Below are 17,319 nucleotides of genomic sequence, written 5' to 3' on the forward strand. Positions count from 1 at the left end.
ACAACACATCCGCTGCGCTAATCCTCAACACAGGGGCCCCTCAGGGGTGCGCGCTCAGTCCCCCCTTATACTCCCTGTTCACTCATGACTGCATGGCCAAGCACGACTCCAAAACCATCATCAAGTTTGCAGATGACACAACAGTGGGAGGTCTGATCACCGACAACGATGAGACAGCCTATAGGGAGGAGGTCAGAGACCTGTCTGTGTGGTGCTAGGACAACAACCTCTCCCTCAACGTGATCAAGACAAAGGAGATGACTGTGGACTCCAGGAAAAAGAGGACCGAGCACGCCCTCATTCTCATCGACGGGGTTGTAGTGGAGCAGGTTGAGAGCTTCAAGTTCCTTGGTGTCCACACCACTAACAAACTATCATGGTCCAAACACACCAATACAGTTGTGAAGAGGGCACGACAAAGCCTATTCCCCCTCAGGAGACTGAAAAGACTTAGCATGGGTCCTCAGATCCTCAAAAAGTTATACAGCTGCACCATCGAGAGCATGCTGACTGGTTGAATTTACGCTACCTGATTTGGCAGGTAATGATGGCAACTGCTTGGCCTCTGACCGCATGGCAGTGGGAAGTATGTACTGCCCAGTATATCACCGGCCATCCAGGACCTCTATACCAGGTGGTGTCTGAGGAAGGCCCTAAAAACGGTCAAAGACTCCAGGCACGCTAGTCATAGACTGTTCTCTCTGCTACTTCATGGCAAGTTTAGGATCCAATGGCTCCTTAACAGCTTCTACAACCAAACCAAGCTGAACAATTAATCAAATGCCCACCCGGACTGACGACCCCCCACCCACTCTGTTTTTACACTGCTGATACTTGCTGTTTATTATCTATGCATAGTCACTTTACAAATTACCTCGACTAACCTGTACTCCCGCACATTGACTCTGTACCAGTACCCCCTGTATATAGGCTCGTTATTCTTATGTAATTTTTTTGTGTTACTTTTTGATATTTAAAAAATAAATACACTACCATTCAAATGTTTGGGGTCACATAGAAATGTCCATGTTTTTGAAAGAAAAGCAAATTTTTTTGTCCATTAAAATAACATCAAATTGATCAGAAATACAGTGTAGACATTGTTAATGTTGTAAATGACTATTGTAGCTGGAAAAGGCTGATTTTTACTGGAACACATTAGAGGCAAGACAAAATAACACAATACAAAATAAACCAGGGCAATTTATATGCAGGTGAAGGTGTTTGAGTGTAATTAGGTTGGCCATATTGGATTCAGAATAACATGTATTTACACCAAAACAGCCTTTATGGCCATGAGTGTTGAACACAGTTCTGAAAAAAATAACTATCATCTACACTCTTGGAAAAAAGCTGCTGTATAGAACCTGAAAGGGTTCTTTGGCTGTCCCCATAGGAGAACCCTTTGAAGAACCTTTTTTTGTTTCCAGGTAGAACACTTTCCACAGAAGGTTCGACATGGAACCCAAAATGGTTCTACCTGGAACCAAAAAAAGGGTGCTCCTATGGGGACAGCTGAAGAAACCTTTTGGAAGAAAAGAAAAGTAAAAAAATAAATATTTACATTTGAACTCCATCAAATGGTATTATGGCAGTCATGTTGGATTTGGGCGCCATACTGGATTTGAGGCAAAATCCAGGACGGCCCAAAAGATCATCTGTGGTGGCCCCCTGACTAAATTACAAGAGCAGAGGCTAAATATACATCTTTCAAGGAACCTTGGTCTCCAAAACATTTCATTTCAATGTCTGAGCCCACTTGTTTTCCTTAGAGCCGATTGCAATAGCCACAACATCAAAAGATGTGGGACTGTATGTATTTTTCGACAGGCAGGACCATACAGCACTGAATAAGAGCAACTTTTACTTGGAAAGTTGTCTATTAATCAGCTACCAGAAAGTAAATCTCACATTCATCATAAATATTCATAGTTGATATTTCCACCTATTGTATCTCTGTGTTTACAGGTCTATATTTCCAAGGTGCATTAAGATATCCTAATGCTGTTTATTTGTGTACGTATGGAAGACAACTGACTACATGTATTCCACATTTATGCAATATTGGGTTACATGAGTTTATGTGGCCCATCCACCTCCAGCCAGGCATCATTCTGCCTTTTTTTTAGTTTAGGGTCGGGTGTCCCAATCTTTTAATTTAACCACTTTTGCAGTAACATATTTCTACACAACCATCCATTTCATAAATGGGAGGCATTAGAAATATGAAAAAACATGATTGTGTTTTGTTCTACCTCGGGTAGGGGTATCGAAAAATGTTTGAGGCCTTGCCACTCACTAGCCTATTTCTCTTGTCTTTCACCCCTAGACATTGACAGATTTATTCCCAGAAGCACCCACTGGCATATCCTTCCTCTCTCTCCCTTTACTTCAATTAATCCAGACCAAACCAGTTGACCCTTTGGCCCGTGACCTCGTGTGAAATGGGTCCGGCAAGAGAAGGCACGCTACGTTCATTAGCGAAGGACTCAATTCCACGTCTGTGTCAAGTCGGGCAAGGCCCATGGGACTCTCTTGGCTTTATTTTATTAAAATGCTTTATTTAACCTTTATTTAACAGAGTCATTCTGAGACCAAGGTCTCTATCACAGATGTGCCCTGTAAACACATCAATACACATCAATATTCACATCAATGCACGAAAAGAAAAACACAAATCATAGAAAACAAACATCGTTCAGTAAAAAGGTCCTCAATCAGCCTTTTGAATCGCCCGAGTGGAACCAACTCATCCAACTTTAGAGAGCCTTGGAGATCATTCCACAAGTAAGGTGCAAAAAAAAAACTAAAAGCAGATTTACCTAACTCTATGGAGACCGGATCTGATATCGTGTATGTCTAAGATACAAAATAAAGTAAGGTACGGCGGAAGTTGCAATGCATCGATTTACGAGACTTCAAAGAGGGCAATGCTTACTTTCTGATACAGAATGCAGTGATGTGTACCAAACCTAAAGCCAGTATTAAAGCATAGCGCGCTATGATAAACTGTGTCCAATAGCTTCAATAAAGTCGCAGCTGCATTCATATAGACAATATTGCCATAGTTTATAACCGGTATGAAAGTCGACTGAATGATTTGTTTTCTGCTATCTAATGAAAGGCATGACCTATTCCTAAAAGAACACAATTTTTAATTCTTCATTTCTTAACTAACTCATCAACATGCTTTTTGAAAGATAGCTATTCGTCAATCCAGATACCTAGATATTTATACGCGGGGACATGTTCAATGAGGGCACCATCCAATAACATATGCATAAATGATCAGATGCAATTTTTACGTGATTTGGAGAACAACATATACTTAACACATACTCATAATAGCAGTCAGTGGATATTTGGTTCAGGGAAAGTTTGTTGTTTGTTTTCCTGCCCTTTCCCTTCAACGCCGTGTATCCCTGAATATGAAAAACAGGGAGAAGAGTTTAAAATGTACCTGTCTTAATGCACTTAGAACGAGGTGCAGCCAGAGAATAGATCTGGCCCATTTGGGAAGAGCAAAAGGACTTTGAGTGTGTGGGGTTATATAATGAATAAGCACTTCTTGAAAGTGCACTTTCAATTTGAGGGGCTGAACTTGTGGTTGAACTTATTAAACTTGATTATCATAAAAAAAAGAGCGACGGAGGGCATTTGTCCAAAAGTCTTTTGTTAACAGGATCAGGGGCGGCCCAGTCATGAACGCCATGCATTAGCAGCAGGAGTGTATGGGAACACATTCAAAGATGCAATTCCCCAGACAAATTATAATCCAATCCAGTGAAAATTAGCCTGACTCTCCCGATATGGCTGACCAAGCGAACAATAGTCTGAAGTAGTTGACAATAAGGTGGTGCAGACTACATGTATCCACAAAGCTGTCTTGAAGTAAACTGGCCACAGATGGATACAAGTGTTTACTTGTGGTTTTGTTGGCAGATACTGTATTACAGGATTTCGTGAGAAGGTGCAGGAGGGGGATTCAAGATGTCTTATTAAAGAAGGTACAGTTGGAAGTTTACATACACATTAGCCAAATACATTTAAACTCAGTTTTACACAATTAATGACATTTAATCCTAGTAAAAATTCCCTGTCTTAGGTCAGTTAGGATCACCACTTTATTTTAAGAATGTGAAATGCTTTTTTTCCCATCACATTCCCAGTGGGTCAGAAGTTTACATACACGCAATTAGCCTTTAAATTGTTTAACTAGGGTCAAACGTTGCAGGTAGCCTTCCACAAGCTTCCCACAATAAGTTGGGTGAATTATGGCCCATTCCTCCTGACAGAGCTGGTGTAACTGAGTCAAGTTTGTAGGCCTCCTTGCTCGCACACACTTTTTCAGTTCTGCCCACAAATTTTCTATGGGATTGAGGTCAGGGCTTTGTGATGGCCACTACAATACCTTGACTTTGTTGTCCTTAAGCCATTTTGCCACAACTTTGGAAGTATGCTTGGGGTCATTGTCCCTTTGGAAGACCCATTTGCGGAGGAGTCCAAGCTGTAACTTCCTTGACTGATGTCTTGAGAGGTTGTTTCAATATGTCCACATCTTTTTCTATTTTGTGAAGTGCACAAGGCCCTCCTGCAGCAAAGCACCCCCACAACATGATACTGTCACCCCCGTGCTTCACGGCTAACCGGGCTATCTGCATTGTGTCCCACCCACCACCCGCCAACCCCTCTTTTACGCTACTGCTACTCTCTGTTCATCATATATGCATAGTCACTTTAACCATATCTACATGAACATACTACCTCAATCAGCCTGACTAACCATTTTTTGTATGTAGCCTCGCTACTTTTATAGCCTCGCTACTGTATATAGCCTGTCTTTTACTGTTGTTTTATTGCTTTACCTACCTATTGTTCACCTAATACCTTTTTTTCAATATTGGTTAGAGCCTGTAAGTAAGCATTTCACTGTAAGGGCTGTTGTATTCGGGGGATGTGACAAATAAACTTGGATTTGACTTGATTTTTTTCTGAGGTCTTGGCTGATTTCATTAGATTTTCCCATGATATAAGCGAAGAGGTACTGAGTTTGAAAGTAGGCCTTGAAATACATCAACAGGTACACCTCCAATTGACTCAAGTTGTCTGAAGTTGGTGCCTCTCCTTGTTCGGGCGGTGTTCGGCGCTTGTCGTCACCAGCTTTCTAGCTGCCACCGATCCATGTTTCTGTTTTCCATTTGTTATGTATTGAGTGTACACACCTGGTTCCCATTTAGTTATTATTATTTCCCTATTTAACCCCCTGGTTCCCGTTATGTGTTGTGCGTGATTGTTCCTGTTATGTGTTAGTCTTCTGTGTTCGGGATTGTATTTCCCCATGTGGATATTTTGTACTGTTTATTTTTCCAGAGTAAAGTACGTTATTTTTACTCAGTACTGTTTCCTGCTCTTGACTCTGTTCTCACCTATACACCACTGACGCTGACACAAATGATGTCAATTAGCCTATCAGAAGCTTCTAAAGCCATGACATCATTTTCTGGAATGTTCCAAGCTGTTTAAAGGCACAGTCAATTAGGTGTATCTGTCTGTAAACAATTGATGAAAAAATTACTTGTGTCATGCACAAAGTACAAGTCCTAACTGACTTGCCAAAACTATAGTTTGTTAACAAGAAATTTGTGGAGTGGTTGAAAAACAAGTTTTTATTCTTAAGGATCGGCTGTCGACAACATCCTGTGAAATTGGAGGGCGTGCAAATCAAATAAATAATTATAATATTAAACATTCATGAACATACAAGTATCTTATATCATTTAAAAGCTTACATTCTTGTTAATCGAACTCCATTGTCTGATTTACAATAGGCATTACAGCGAAAGCATACCATGCGATTGTTTGAGGACGGCGCCTCACAACAACATATTTTTCAACCACCACAGGCTTCGTAAAATCACAACTAGCGATTAAATAAATCACTTGCTTTTGAAAATGTTAAAATCCTTCTTTATATCCCAAAAAGTCTGTTTAGTTGGCGCCATCGATTTCAGTAATCCACTCGTTCAACATGCAGACAAAGGAGTCCAAAAAGCTACCGCTAAACTTTGTTCAAACAAGTCAAACTCCATTTCTATTTAATCATCAGGTACCCTAAAAAGGTAAATAAACTATAATATTTCATATGGAAAGAAGTATGTTCAATCGAAAAGTACAATTAGTAAACGCGCATCCTCTTCGTGGGGCGCGAACAGACTGATATTGTACCGGGACTCTTCCTACAAGAACTTCAAATTCTTGCTCGTTTTTGAAGAAACAAGCCTGAAACAATGAACAAAGACTGTTGACATCTACTGGAAACCATAGTAATTGCAATCTGGGTGCTGGAATTACATAGGGCCCAAATCCTTCCATTATAAGAATCTTATGACCTCAAAAAAAGAAAATTCCAGTTGTTTTTCTTTGTACTTTTACCAGCCATATCAATTGTGTTGTAGTCTCAGACATTATTTTAACATTTATAGAAACTTCAAAATGTTTTCAACCCAATGCAATTATATGCATATCCTGGCTTCTGGGCCTGAGTAACAGGCAGTTTACTTTGGTTACATCAGTCAGCCGAAAATTCAGGAAAATAGACACTAGCTCTAAGTGACTCCAACCTAAGTGTATGTAAACTTCCGACTTCAACTATACATTGGAACCTTTACGCACTAGTTGCTTTGTAAGTGAAGACTGGTGGATGTGGATTAAGCTCCAGAAGCATCAACACACTTGTCTGCAAATGCTGCATTAGCTTTCACATCTCTCCTGTCACGCTTTAGTAAAAATCAGTCTAGAACAGCCACCACATAAAATGCATGTCACACTAGTAAAACACTGCAACACTGCTGAAGAAATAATACACTCACTGAAGTTGCATGGAAAGAGACATAAAATAAGAGAGGCGTAAAATTTGCCATTGGGCCTTCAGCACTGAGCTTTATTTGCAGTGTGGCTGAGTGGCTCAAGCATACCCAAAGGGCCTGAGCCAAAGGACGTGGCTGGTAGCCAGGAGTGGAGACAGGGCTGAGTCGGGGATGGATGGGTGGGTGGAGTGGGGGGTGGAGTGGGTAGATGGAGGTTTGTGCCCGTGCCAGGGTTTTCTCTGTTCTCTCACGCTCAGAGGAGATATGGCGGGGGGTAAAGTGTTGATGCAGGCAGAACCAGGGGCTTATGGCCTGTCTGACTGGAGGAGCCTGTTGGGGTTCACCAGGGACGCGGTGACTTTGAAGGGTGTTAGTGTGGCCACGCCAAACAACCCACTGCAGGGGCCCAACTGCACTGTCTGCTGACTCCAGTACATTTGTTTTTATGCTCCCCTCTCTCTCTCTCTCTCTCTCTCACCTCCCTCTCTTTTTAATTCTCGCCTCCATCTTATCTCTCTCTCTCTCTCTCTCTCTCTCTCTCCTCAATTCCTAACCCTCTCCCTCCCTTTCCCATCCTCTCTGTCACTTCTTCTTGTTCCCTTTATTTCTGCAATTGAGTGAGGGAAGTCTTGATAGCTAGCATTGACACTTCGCAGTATTGGCTACTGATGCATTCACTCGCAAACATTCTGTAGCACTTTGCTTGAATGAAACACAGAAAAGTGAGGAGATGAAATTGCTGATAGAGACAATTGACAGTAAACAAATTAAACCGTATCAAAATGCTAAGCTCCTGCTCAATACTTCTCCATTGACTGTACATTGAAATTCTGATTAAAAGTAAATATTTTAGATAGACTCAGAAGTTACAGGTTCACACCTCCAAAGTGGCGCAGTGGTCTAAGTCACTGCATCTCAATGTTTGAGGTGTCACTACATCCCTGGGTTCAATACCAGGCGGTGACCGAGAGACCACTGAGGCGGCGCACAATTGGCCCAGCATTGTCCTGGTTCGGGCGAGGGTTTGGCCGGTCGGGATTTCCTTGTCCCTTCGCGCTCTAGCGACTATTTGTGGTTGGACGGGTGGCTGCAAGCTGACTTCATTCGCCAGCTGGATGAAGTTTCCACCGACACATTGGTGCGGCTGACTTCCGGGTTAAGCAAGCAGTGTGTCAAGAAGCAGTGCGACTTGGCAGGGTTGTGTTTTGGATGCATGGCTCTTGACCTTTGCCTCTCCTGAGTCCGTAGGGGAGTTGCAGCGTTGGGACAAGAGTGTAACTACCAATTGGATATGATGAAAAAGGGGTAAAAGTACAGGTTCGCTAATACAAAACACACCAATCATATGTTCAGCGGATTTGAAGAATGACAGCCCTGTGCAGGTTACTGAAAACATTTAGGAAGATGCATTCAATTTTGTATTTATTAAAAGGACTCGAATGTAGAGATTTGAGAGAATCGATATAGGTTTCCCTGGAACTCATTGACAAGATTCTGAGAAATGTACATCTATGGGAATTAACCTCAGAGACACAGAAAATAACAGACAATATAACCATCTGTGAATTTAAACTACACTGGGCTCAAAAGGTAGATTCTCGTTGTGTTTTCTCATTTCTTCAGTGCTAATGAAACGTTCACATTGATACAGCAAGGAAACGTGGCCTTAAAATATCCACACACAAAAATACACTTCGGTTTCTCCACAAACATTTTGGAAAATAACATTGCTCCAGGGACCGAGAGGGTCCAGTCTTCATACTACTACAGACACAATCGAGTGAGTCAAACGGAGATAATCCAGGAAACTGAAGAGGCTCTACTTCACATTGTGAATGGGCATGTGATGAGGTGTATGGTTTGAGGCCTGAATGAGCTTCACTACCAGTGAAGATGGTCAAATTGATGAACATGGAGATGCTAATGCTACGCTAATTTCCATGATTCTCAGTGGGTGTACATAAAGGAGACCTCTTTCAGTGCTTTGTCTATTCCTATTCAAATCAACGGTGAACAAAAGAACACGACGCCAGACTGTTTTCGGTGTGATTTGCTTGCATAAAACTGAAAACAAGCGGGCTGCAAATAAAAGACCAAACAAATTGGATAAGAGCCATCTGAATGCATTAGGTAAATGTGCAACTTGCAAGATCTGATTCAACCAACTCTGAATCAAAACCATAAATAGTTTCAAACATCCCAAACTGGTTCAAAGTAACTATTATTCCAATATACAGACATGGATGTTGGTTATCAATGTAAAAAATATTCACATTTTTATGTCCAAGATATTGTTGTTGAATATCTACTGTAACAAAATGAATATCTCAAAAGCTAGTCAGTTGTATAAGCATTGCTTGTCAATTACTGCCTACACTACCACTAAGTGAAGACATTGAAAATACATTGGGAGGATTTTAGAACCGTGTTCCATATTAGAGATATGATACGAGGGAGCGGAAGAAACACGGATGAGAAGTGTGACATTTTCCTTCTGACATTAAAGACAGACAAAGCCTCCTCGCGACAGTATTAAAATGTGCAGCCATCGCAGTTATGACTGCCGTGATGGGAGCCGCCGGCAGAGCAGAGAGAAGTGGCGCCCGCAAAAGGAGAAATGACACGCACTGCAGTTTTCACCCGTGAGCGGTTTAATAACAGTGGAATACAGATAAAAAACCATGCAGGGCCCAGTGAGGACAATAAGGTCTCAGTGCTTGGCTAAACAGCTGATAAAGAATAAAGATGAGGGGGTGGTGTGGAGAGTGTGGAATGGGAATGTATGTGGAGGGAGTGTAAAGCACAACCTGACTATAATGTAGAGAAATGATATGAGGAGATGGACTTTAATTAGGAAGGGGGGGGGGGTGAAATATGTGGAGTATGCATATGGTAGTTTTAATGTATACCCTTAACACAAAATTATATTACAAGCCTGGTACCTGAGCTGAGGTGCTACGCACAAATCGCACTATAGAGCATCTATCACCTTTTCAATGTTTGTATCCCTTTGCAAATTATTTGTGGACTCAAATAAAGTATTTGAAATGTGGATGTACAGCAGTTATCCCCGAGTGAACAGTGCAAGGTATACAGTAGCAAATCTTAAACATTTCCAGACCCAAGACTGTCTGTTCAATTTTTTTTCACCTCCTATTTAGGTGTCTAGCAAGGCTCAATCCTGGGCCCTCTCCTGTTTCTGTCATAACATTCCCACTCGTCGCCGGGATAACACATTCCTGTCCATATCCCCACAGGCGGCAGGGCTGTCGGTGCTCCAGAGTACACTGAGGTTGATCTCCAGCTGGATGAGCAGGGACAGACGTGTACAAACGAGCCCAGACGCTAACTGAATAATCACTGCCTAGCCCCCACAGCGGTAGTAGAGTTTCTCAAAGGATTTGAAATGGGTACTCTCCAACCAGAACTGCTTGGTATCAGACTCTGTATGTTTCATAGACAGCCTGCTTATTTTAGTTGGTTTGTTTTCTTATGTTTCTCATGTCAACACTGTTCTCATGTTGGTAATGATTTGTATAACCTTGCTGCTCTCTTGAACCACATTTCTTGGAGAAAATACACAATCTTAACAACAGAAACCCTTATAAATAAGAAAGCAGCAGAAATGCTGAGATATTCTCCTTATACTAGCCAGTCACGAAGAACTCTTGAATGTCACGATAGGTCATAGTAGTAACTTGGGTTGATAATCTACCCCACTATCATCTCTAATCTGCCCCAACACTACAATGCTCTACACACGGACACTGCTAATGACCCAGAAGCAAAGACAGCTGGGAACTGGTGACAAATCGGCCCGCACTGTGTCACTGGTGGCAACTGTTGTGTCATCCATGACAACATGCACAAAGTAACACAGTTGGCTAAATCTACTTGAAATGTTTTGGCTCAATACTTTGGCCCCATTTCCTCTTGCTGATCTGAAAAAGCCCGGATGTGTGGAGGTAATATGTTGGAGTAGGCCAAATGGAGTGGTCACCAAATTGCTTACACCTATTCACTTATTCACTTTTACTTAATCCAACTAACTGTTCCGATTCGTTTTAATGTGGAAAGAGGAAGTTGGAAAGGGAAGAGCTTTCAAAAAGAGCTTCAAACACAGTCAAGGAAAGCAACAAAAAAACACATTGATAGTGTACTCCAAAGTGAAAAGAGGTTAGGGGTTAGGGTCCAGGGGTAAGGTGGAGGAGGTCTACCTGTCTTGCGGAGAGGGAAGTTGTCTTTGGAGTCGTACATCCCCAGGATGGCATGGTTGTAAGTGGACATCCCTGTCTGGGGAGGGGAGCTATGGTCCAGGGAGCTGTGCTGGGTCTTCCTACATAGGGAAGACAAATACACATTTACAACATTCCATTTGGGTCCTTCAAAGAGAGCAAAAGTCGACCTCACTTGCAACTTCGAACCCACTGGGAATGTGATGAAAGAAATTAAAGATGAAATAAATCATTCTCTCTGCTATTATTCTGACATTTCACATTCTTAAAACAAAGTGGTGATCCTAACTGACCTAAAACAGGGAATTTTTACTTGGATTAAATATCAGGAATTGTGAAAAACAGTTTAAATGTATTTGGCTAAGGTGTATGTAAACTTCTGACTATGTTTGGACCCCAGGAAGACTAGCTGCCTTGGCAGCACCTAATAAATACAAACAGACACGCACAAGCACGCACACACACACACAGAGGCTGGCGCATGAGCGTTACCACAAACACAGGACACACAGTTCACTCGCCACCACACACACAACCTCCTCTCAGGCAGACCTTTTTTAATATTGGCCCGACACGTTGCATGCCATCTCAGATTACCTACAATGCATATGCCCAGACTGAAGGGGTGCGAATCCCTGTGTTTGTAAACAAACTCGCTCTGACACGGCAATGAGCGGGAACAGATCTGATGGAGCCAAAAAAGCTACTACTACTGCAAGGTCCTGCTGGTGTGCGAACGATCTGCTGATGTTGCCCGTCTGTCCGTGCCACTCTGTCTGACTGGGTAGCAATGGTGCGTGCCAGTTGATGTGGCTTCAGTAAGTGTGAGGGAGAAACAGGCGTCTCTCTGTCTGCCTATCTCTGTTACTGCGTATCCGTCTATCGTCAGCTACCATTGAACAGTGTGTACCCGTCTGTCTCTGTGTCCGTCTTCCTTAACTGCCATTATGTTCCACTGTGTTACAGTAAAACATGATGAGGGCTTCATGTTTCTCAGTTAATAGCTAAGAGAGAATATCGTTGATGTTTCCTCTGGCCGGGGCCATTTGAGGTCAGCTGTCATCTTCGCAGCCCATTGAATTGTTCTGTCTGGCTTTCCCCTCCATCTCAACTACACAGCGAGCCCGTCTAGGTTGCATGGCTGACATGTCTTTGGCTCATGTGGCAATTATAAAAATGCTGCCGTAGCTGTCAGAATATAAACATGTTTTGATGAATAAAATATCTGGTGTTCGATGGTGTCTTAGAGTGCTCTTTTTATGTGGCTGCTGTCAGTGGTCTTTTTTTGGGAGGTGGGGAAACAAACAAGTAAAGAGTAAACAAAACTAAGTATAACCCCTGTAAAACTGTCAAGATAACTAGCCCCAGCCTCACTAACGCTCGAAGACCACCAATGGGAAGTTAAACTCCTCTCCAAGGACTTAAGGATTTAATCCGCATTAGGGAAAACAGCGCCACTGTCCACCTCAGTATCAATCAATCAAATGTATTTATAAAGCCCTTCTTACATCAGCTGATATCTCAAAGTGCTGTACAGAAACCCAGCCTAAACCCCAAACAGCAAGCAATAGAAGCACAATGGCTAGGAAAAACTCCCTAGAAAGGCCAGAACCTAGGAAGAAATCTAGAGAGGAACCAAGCTATGAGGGGTGGCCAGTCCTCTTCTGGCTGTGGCAGGTGGAGATTATAACAGAACATAGCCAATATGTTCAAATGTTCATAGATGACCAGCAGGGTCAAATAATAATAATCACAGTGGTTATAGAGGGTGCAACAGGTCAGCACTTCAGGAGTAAATGTCAGTTGACTTTTCATAGCCGATCATTCAGAGTCTGCTGTCTCTAGAGAGTTGAAAACAGCATGTCTGGGACAGGTAGCACGTCCGGTGAACAGAACAGGTCAGGTCAGATGTACCTTTTTTATTGTTTATGTTTTGTGGATGAAACGGAGGTAAGGTGCGTCAAGCAGCGTGGCAACAAAAAAAATGCAGTACATATTTGGCTGTTTGCAGTAACTTCTTTGTTGTTGTAATATCCCAAACAGACGTGGCAGTTTCACCATTAAGGACTCCAGCTTAAACCATCACTACTACTGTAGTGAAAGAAAGAAAAAGAAAGAAAGAAAGAAAAAAAGACAGAAAGAAAAAAAGAGGATAGAGAGAGCGAAAGTGAAAGAAATCAAGAAAAAGAAAGAGAGTGGTGCCAGTGTGTTAATATTCATCGGGTGGTTCCTCTCAAAACCCTTTCTGTGCACCTCCTCATTTCCCCATATCAGAAGGCGACAGCAGAGGTCCCGGGAGATGGGCTACGTGTCTGTGTGAAGAGAGGTGAGAGAGAGAACAGAGAGAGGAGAGAGAGAGAGAGAGAGAGAGAGAGGAGGGGAGAGTGGGGATGGAGAGGTAGTGTCACGCCCTGGTCTAAGTATTTTGTGTTTTTCTTCATGTATTGGGTCAGGCCAGGGTGTGGCATGGAGTTTTTGTATTGTGGTGTGTTTTGTCTTGGGGTTTTGGTGTGTATGTATTTGGGATTGTAGCTAGTGGGGTTATCTAGCAAAGTCTATGGCTGTCTGGAGTGGTTCTCAATCAGAGGCAGGTTTATCGTTGTTCTGATTGGGAACCATTTGTAGTTTGTTTTGTCCTTAGTGTGTTGATGTCCTTGTGCTGTGTTAGTTGACACCAGTTTAGGCTGTTTTGGTTTTCGTTTATTTGTTTTGTTGTTTTTTTGATTACGTTTGTTTTATTAAACATGGATCACAATAGACACGCTGCAGTTTGGTCCGACTCTCCTTCACCAAATGAAAACCGTGACAGGTAGGGGTGGAGAGAGAAAGAGGGAGGAGGAGGGGAGCAAGAGAGAAATTGGGAAAGAGAGAGCAGAGGTAGAGAGAGAGACCGGTCCTGCATAGTAGATTCGATCTGAGGCACAGACAGTGAGACCCAATCCTAAATAGACCATTTAACCCATTGGTATTCAATCTTTTTCAGCGTGGACCCCATTTTTTCCACCAGAATTTTCCCACCCCAAATCTAATAACACACCTATAAAATCGATAAATGTATATTTTTACATCAACAAATAACCTTCAATTCATTACACTTTCATCTCTAGATAGCCCGTTTCCTTTCTTATCAACATGCAAATAAACCAATAAAAACAATTACTCTCTATATATTTTTGTATTCTAATTTATCTTTCTCGAAAACGTTTGTATATTGTCCCATAAAATAATTTGTCATCTTAATTATCGCCACCAAAAAGTGAATAAAAAAATGAATACAAATGTTGACGCCCCATTAGGGCGACGCCAACTTTGTATACCACTGATTTAGCCTTTAACCCATGTACACTTGTGTAGAACTGAGTGGATTGTAAAAGGTGCCAGCAATATGGAGGTAATTCTACCTAGTATCAGAAGGAGAGATGGAGCTATTACTATACTGCTTACAGCGCCTTGCAAAAGTATTCCACTCCCTGGAGTTTTTCCATTTTTGTTGCATTACAACCTGTAATATAAATGGATTTTTATTTGGATTTCATGTAATGGACAAACACAAAATAGTCCAAAATGGTGAAGTGAAAAAAAAATACTTCTTTAAAAAAAAAATATATATATATATATATTTCAAAAATTGAAAAGTGGTGCGTGCATATGTATTCACCCCTTTTGCTATGAAGCCCCAAAATAAGATCTGGTGCAACCAATTCCCTTCAGAATTCATAGAATTAGTTAAATAAAGTCCACCTGTGTGCAATCGAAGTGTTACATGATCTATCACATGATCTCAGTATATATACACCTGTTCTGAAGGCCCCAGATTCTGCAACACCACTAAGCGGCACCATGAAGACCAAGGGACAAACTTGTGGAGAAGTACAGATCAGGGTTGGGTTATAAAAAAAATCAGAAACTTTGAACTTTCCATGGAGCACAATTAAATCCATTATACAAAAAAATGGAAGAATATGCCACCACAACAAACCTGCCAAGAGAGGGCCGCCCACCAAAACTCACGGACCAGGCAAGGAGGGCATTAATCAGAGAGGCAACAAAGAGACCAAAGCTAACCCTGAAGGAGCTGCAAAGCTCTACAGAGGAGATTGGAGTATCTGTCCATAGGACCACTTTAAGCCGTACACTCAAAAGAGCTGGACATTACGGAAGAGTGGCCAGAAAAAAAGCCATTGCTTAAAGAAAAAAATAGCAAACACATTTGATGTTCACCAAAAGGCATGTGGGAGACTCCCCAAACATATGGAAGAAGGTCAGATAAGACTAAAATGTAGCTTTTTGGCCATCAAGGAAAACGTCATGTCTGGCACAAACCCAACACCTCCCATCACCCCAAGAACATCATCCCCTTGGTGAAGCATGGTGGTGGCAGCATCATACTGTGGGATGTTTTTCATCAGCAGGGACTGGGAAACTGGTCAGAATTGACAGAATGATTGATGGCGCTAAATACAGGAAATTCTTGAGGGGAAACCTGTTTCAGTCTTCCAGAGATTTGAGACTGGGACTGAGGTTTACCTTCCAGCAGGACAATGACCCTAAGCATACTGCTAAAACAACAATCGAGTGGTTTAAGGCGAAACATTTAAATGTCTTGGAATGGCCTAGGCAAAGCCCAGAACTCAATCCAATTGAGAATCTGTGGTATGACTTAAAGATTGCTGTACACCAGCGTAACCCATCCAGCTTGAAGGAGCTGGAGCAGTTTTGCCTTGAAGAATGGGCAAAAATCCCAGTGGCTAGATGTGCCCCAAGAGAATGTGTCTCTACAAAGTATTTACTTTGAGGGGGGTGAATAGTTATGCATGCTCAAGTGTTCTGTTTTTTTGTCTATTTTCTTGTTTGTTTTACAATAAAAAATATGTTGCATCTTCAAAGTGGTAGTTAAGTTGTGTAAATCAAATAATACAACCCCTACCCCCCAAAAATATATTTTAAATCCAGGTTGTAAGGCAACAAAATAGGAAAAATGCCATGGGGCTGAATACTTTCACAAGCCACTGTATTCTCATCATATCCTTTAACATCTACAATATCAGGATGGACGTGGATTGGGTGGGGGGGGGGGCTATGCAGCTTCCATGAAGAACAGAGAGTTCTGACATGTCATCATTTGGCGCATTGCACCAGCATAAGTAAGTTCAACTTTACCTATAGTTGGGTAAGAGTAAGGGTGTGGGGTGTGGGGTGTGGGTAATATACTCACCCATACCAATAGCGTGGGTCAGTAGACATGCAGTGGTTGAGGTTGCGCTGGGCCAGGGCTTTCTTCTTGTTCAGGACAAATTCCTGCAGCCTCATCTTGACCTCTGTGCTGGCCACCGCACCTGGGAGAGATGAGCGAGAAGCCAAGGATTAGGGACTACAAAATTACAGGACAAGTACTACAAATACAACCTTCAAAATAGCCTGGAGGAACCCGTATCATTCTGTTTCCCGCTTCAGATGTGGTTCCTCCTTGCTGTTGGATTAAACTTGAATATAGATCTTTACATGCCCCAATGACATTCAGTTAAAATATAGCCTTTCTATATAAAATCTGAAATGTCGTGAGTCAATACGTATTCAACCCCTTTGTTACGGCAAGCCTAATAAATTCAGGAGTAAACGTTTGTGTGCAATAATTGTGTTTAACATGATTTTTGAATGATTACCTCATCTCTGTAACCCAAACATACAAATTATATGTAAGGTCCCTCAGTCGAGCAGTGATTTTTAAACACAGATTCAACCACAAAGACCAGGGAGGTTGTCCAATGCCTTGTAAAGAAGGGCACCTGGACACTGGATGGTGTATCAATGCATCCAGTTAGTGCACACACTGTAGGTAAAAATCACTCAGAGATTTCACCATGAGGCCAAAACAGATACAGCGTGTAATGGCCGTGATAGGGGAAAACTGATGATGGCTCAACAACATTGTAGTTACACCACAATACTAACCTAATTGACAGAGTTAAAAGAAGGAAGTCTGTACAGAATAAAATATTCCAAAACATTCATCGTGTTTACAACAAGGCACTAACTATTGCAAAACATGTTACAAAGAAATTAACTTTTTGTCCAGAATATAAAGTGTTATGTTTGGTGGCTGCGTCATGTTATGGGTATGCTTGTAATCTTTAAGGATTGGGGAGTTTTTCAGGATGAAAAATTTAATTTTAATTAACTAGGCAAGTCAGTTAAGAACAAATTCTTATTTTCAATGA

General features: G+C 41.8%; 1 protein-coding gene across 3 annotated transcripts in view; it reads right to left on the reverse strand.

The window, feature by feature from the left end:
• LOC135519847 (histone deacetylase 4-like) overlaps positions 1 to 17,319 on the reverse strand; it is a 126,213-nt gene that overhangs the window by 67,636 nt on the left and 41,258 nt on the right. For 2 of the 3 annotated variants that reach the window (XM_064945054.1, XM_064945052.1), the window contains exons 4-5: positions 16,317 to 16,437; positions 11,084 to 11,202 (exon numbers count right to left, since the gene is read on the reverse strand). In XM_064945054.1, the coding sequence (XP_064801126.1) occupies positions 11,084 to 11,202; positions 16,317 to 16,437 (240 nt within the window). The remainder of the gene's footprint in view (positions 1 to 11,083; positions 11,203 to 16,316; positions 16,438 to 17,319) is intronic. The other variant, XM_064945053.1, reaches the window with a different exon arrangement.

This window comes from Oncorhynchus masou, chromosome 29 (genome assembly GCF_036934945.1).
Source record: "Oncorhynchus masou masou isolate Uvic2021 chromosome 29, UVic_Omas_1.1, whole genome shotgun sequence".
Classification (NCBI taxonomy): Eukaryota; Metazoa; Chordata; class Actinopteri; order Salmoniformes; family Salmonidae; genus Oncorhynchus; species Oncorhynchus masou.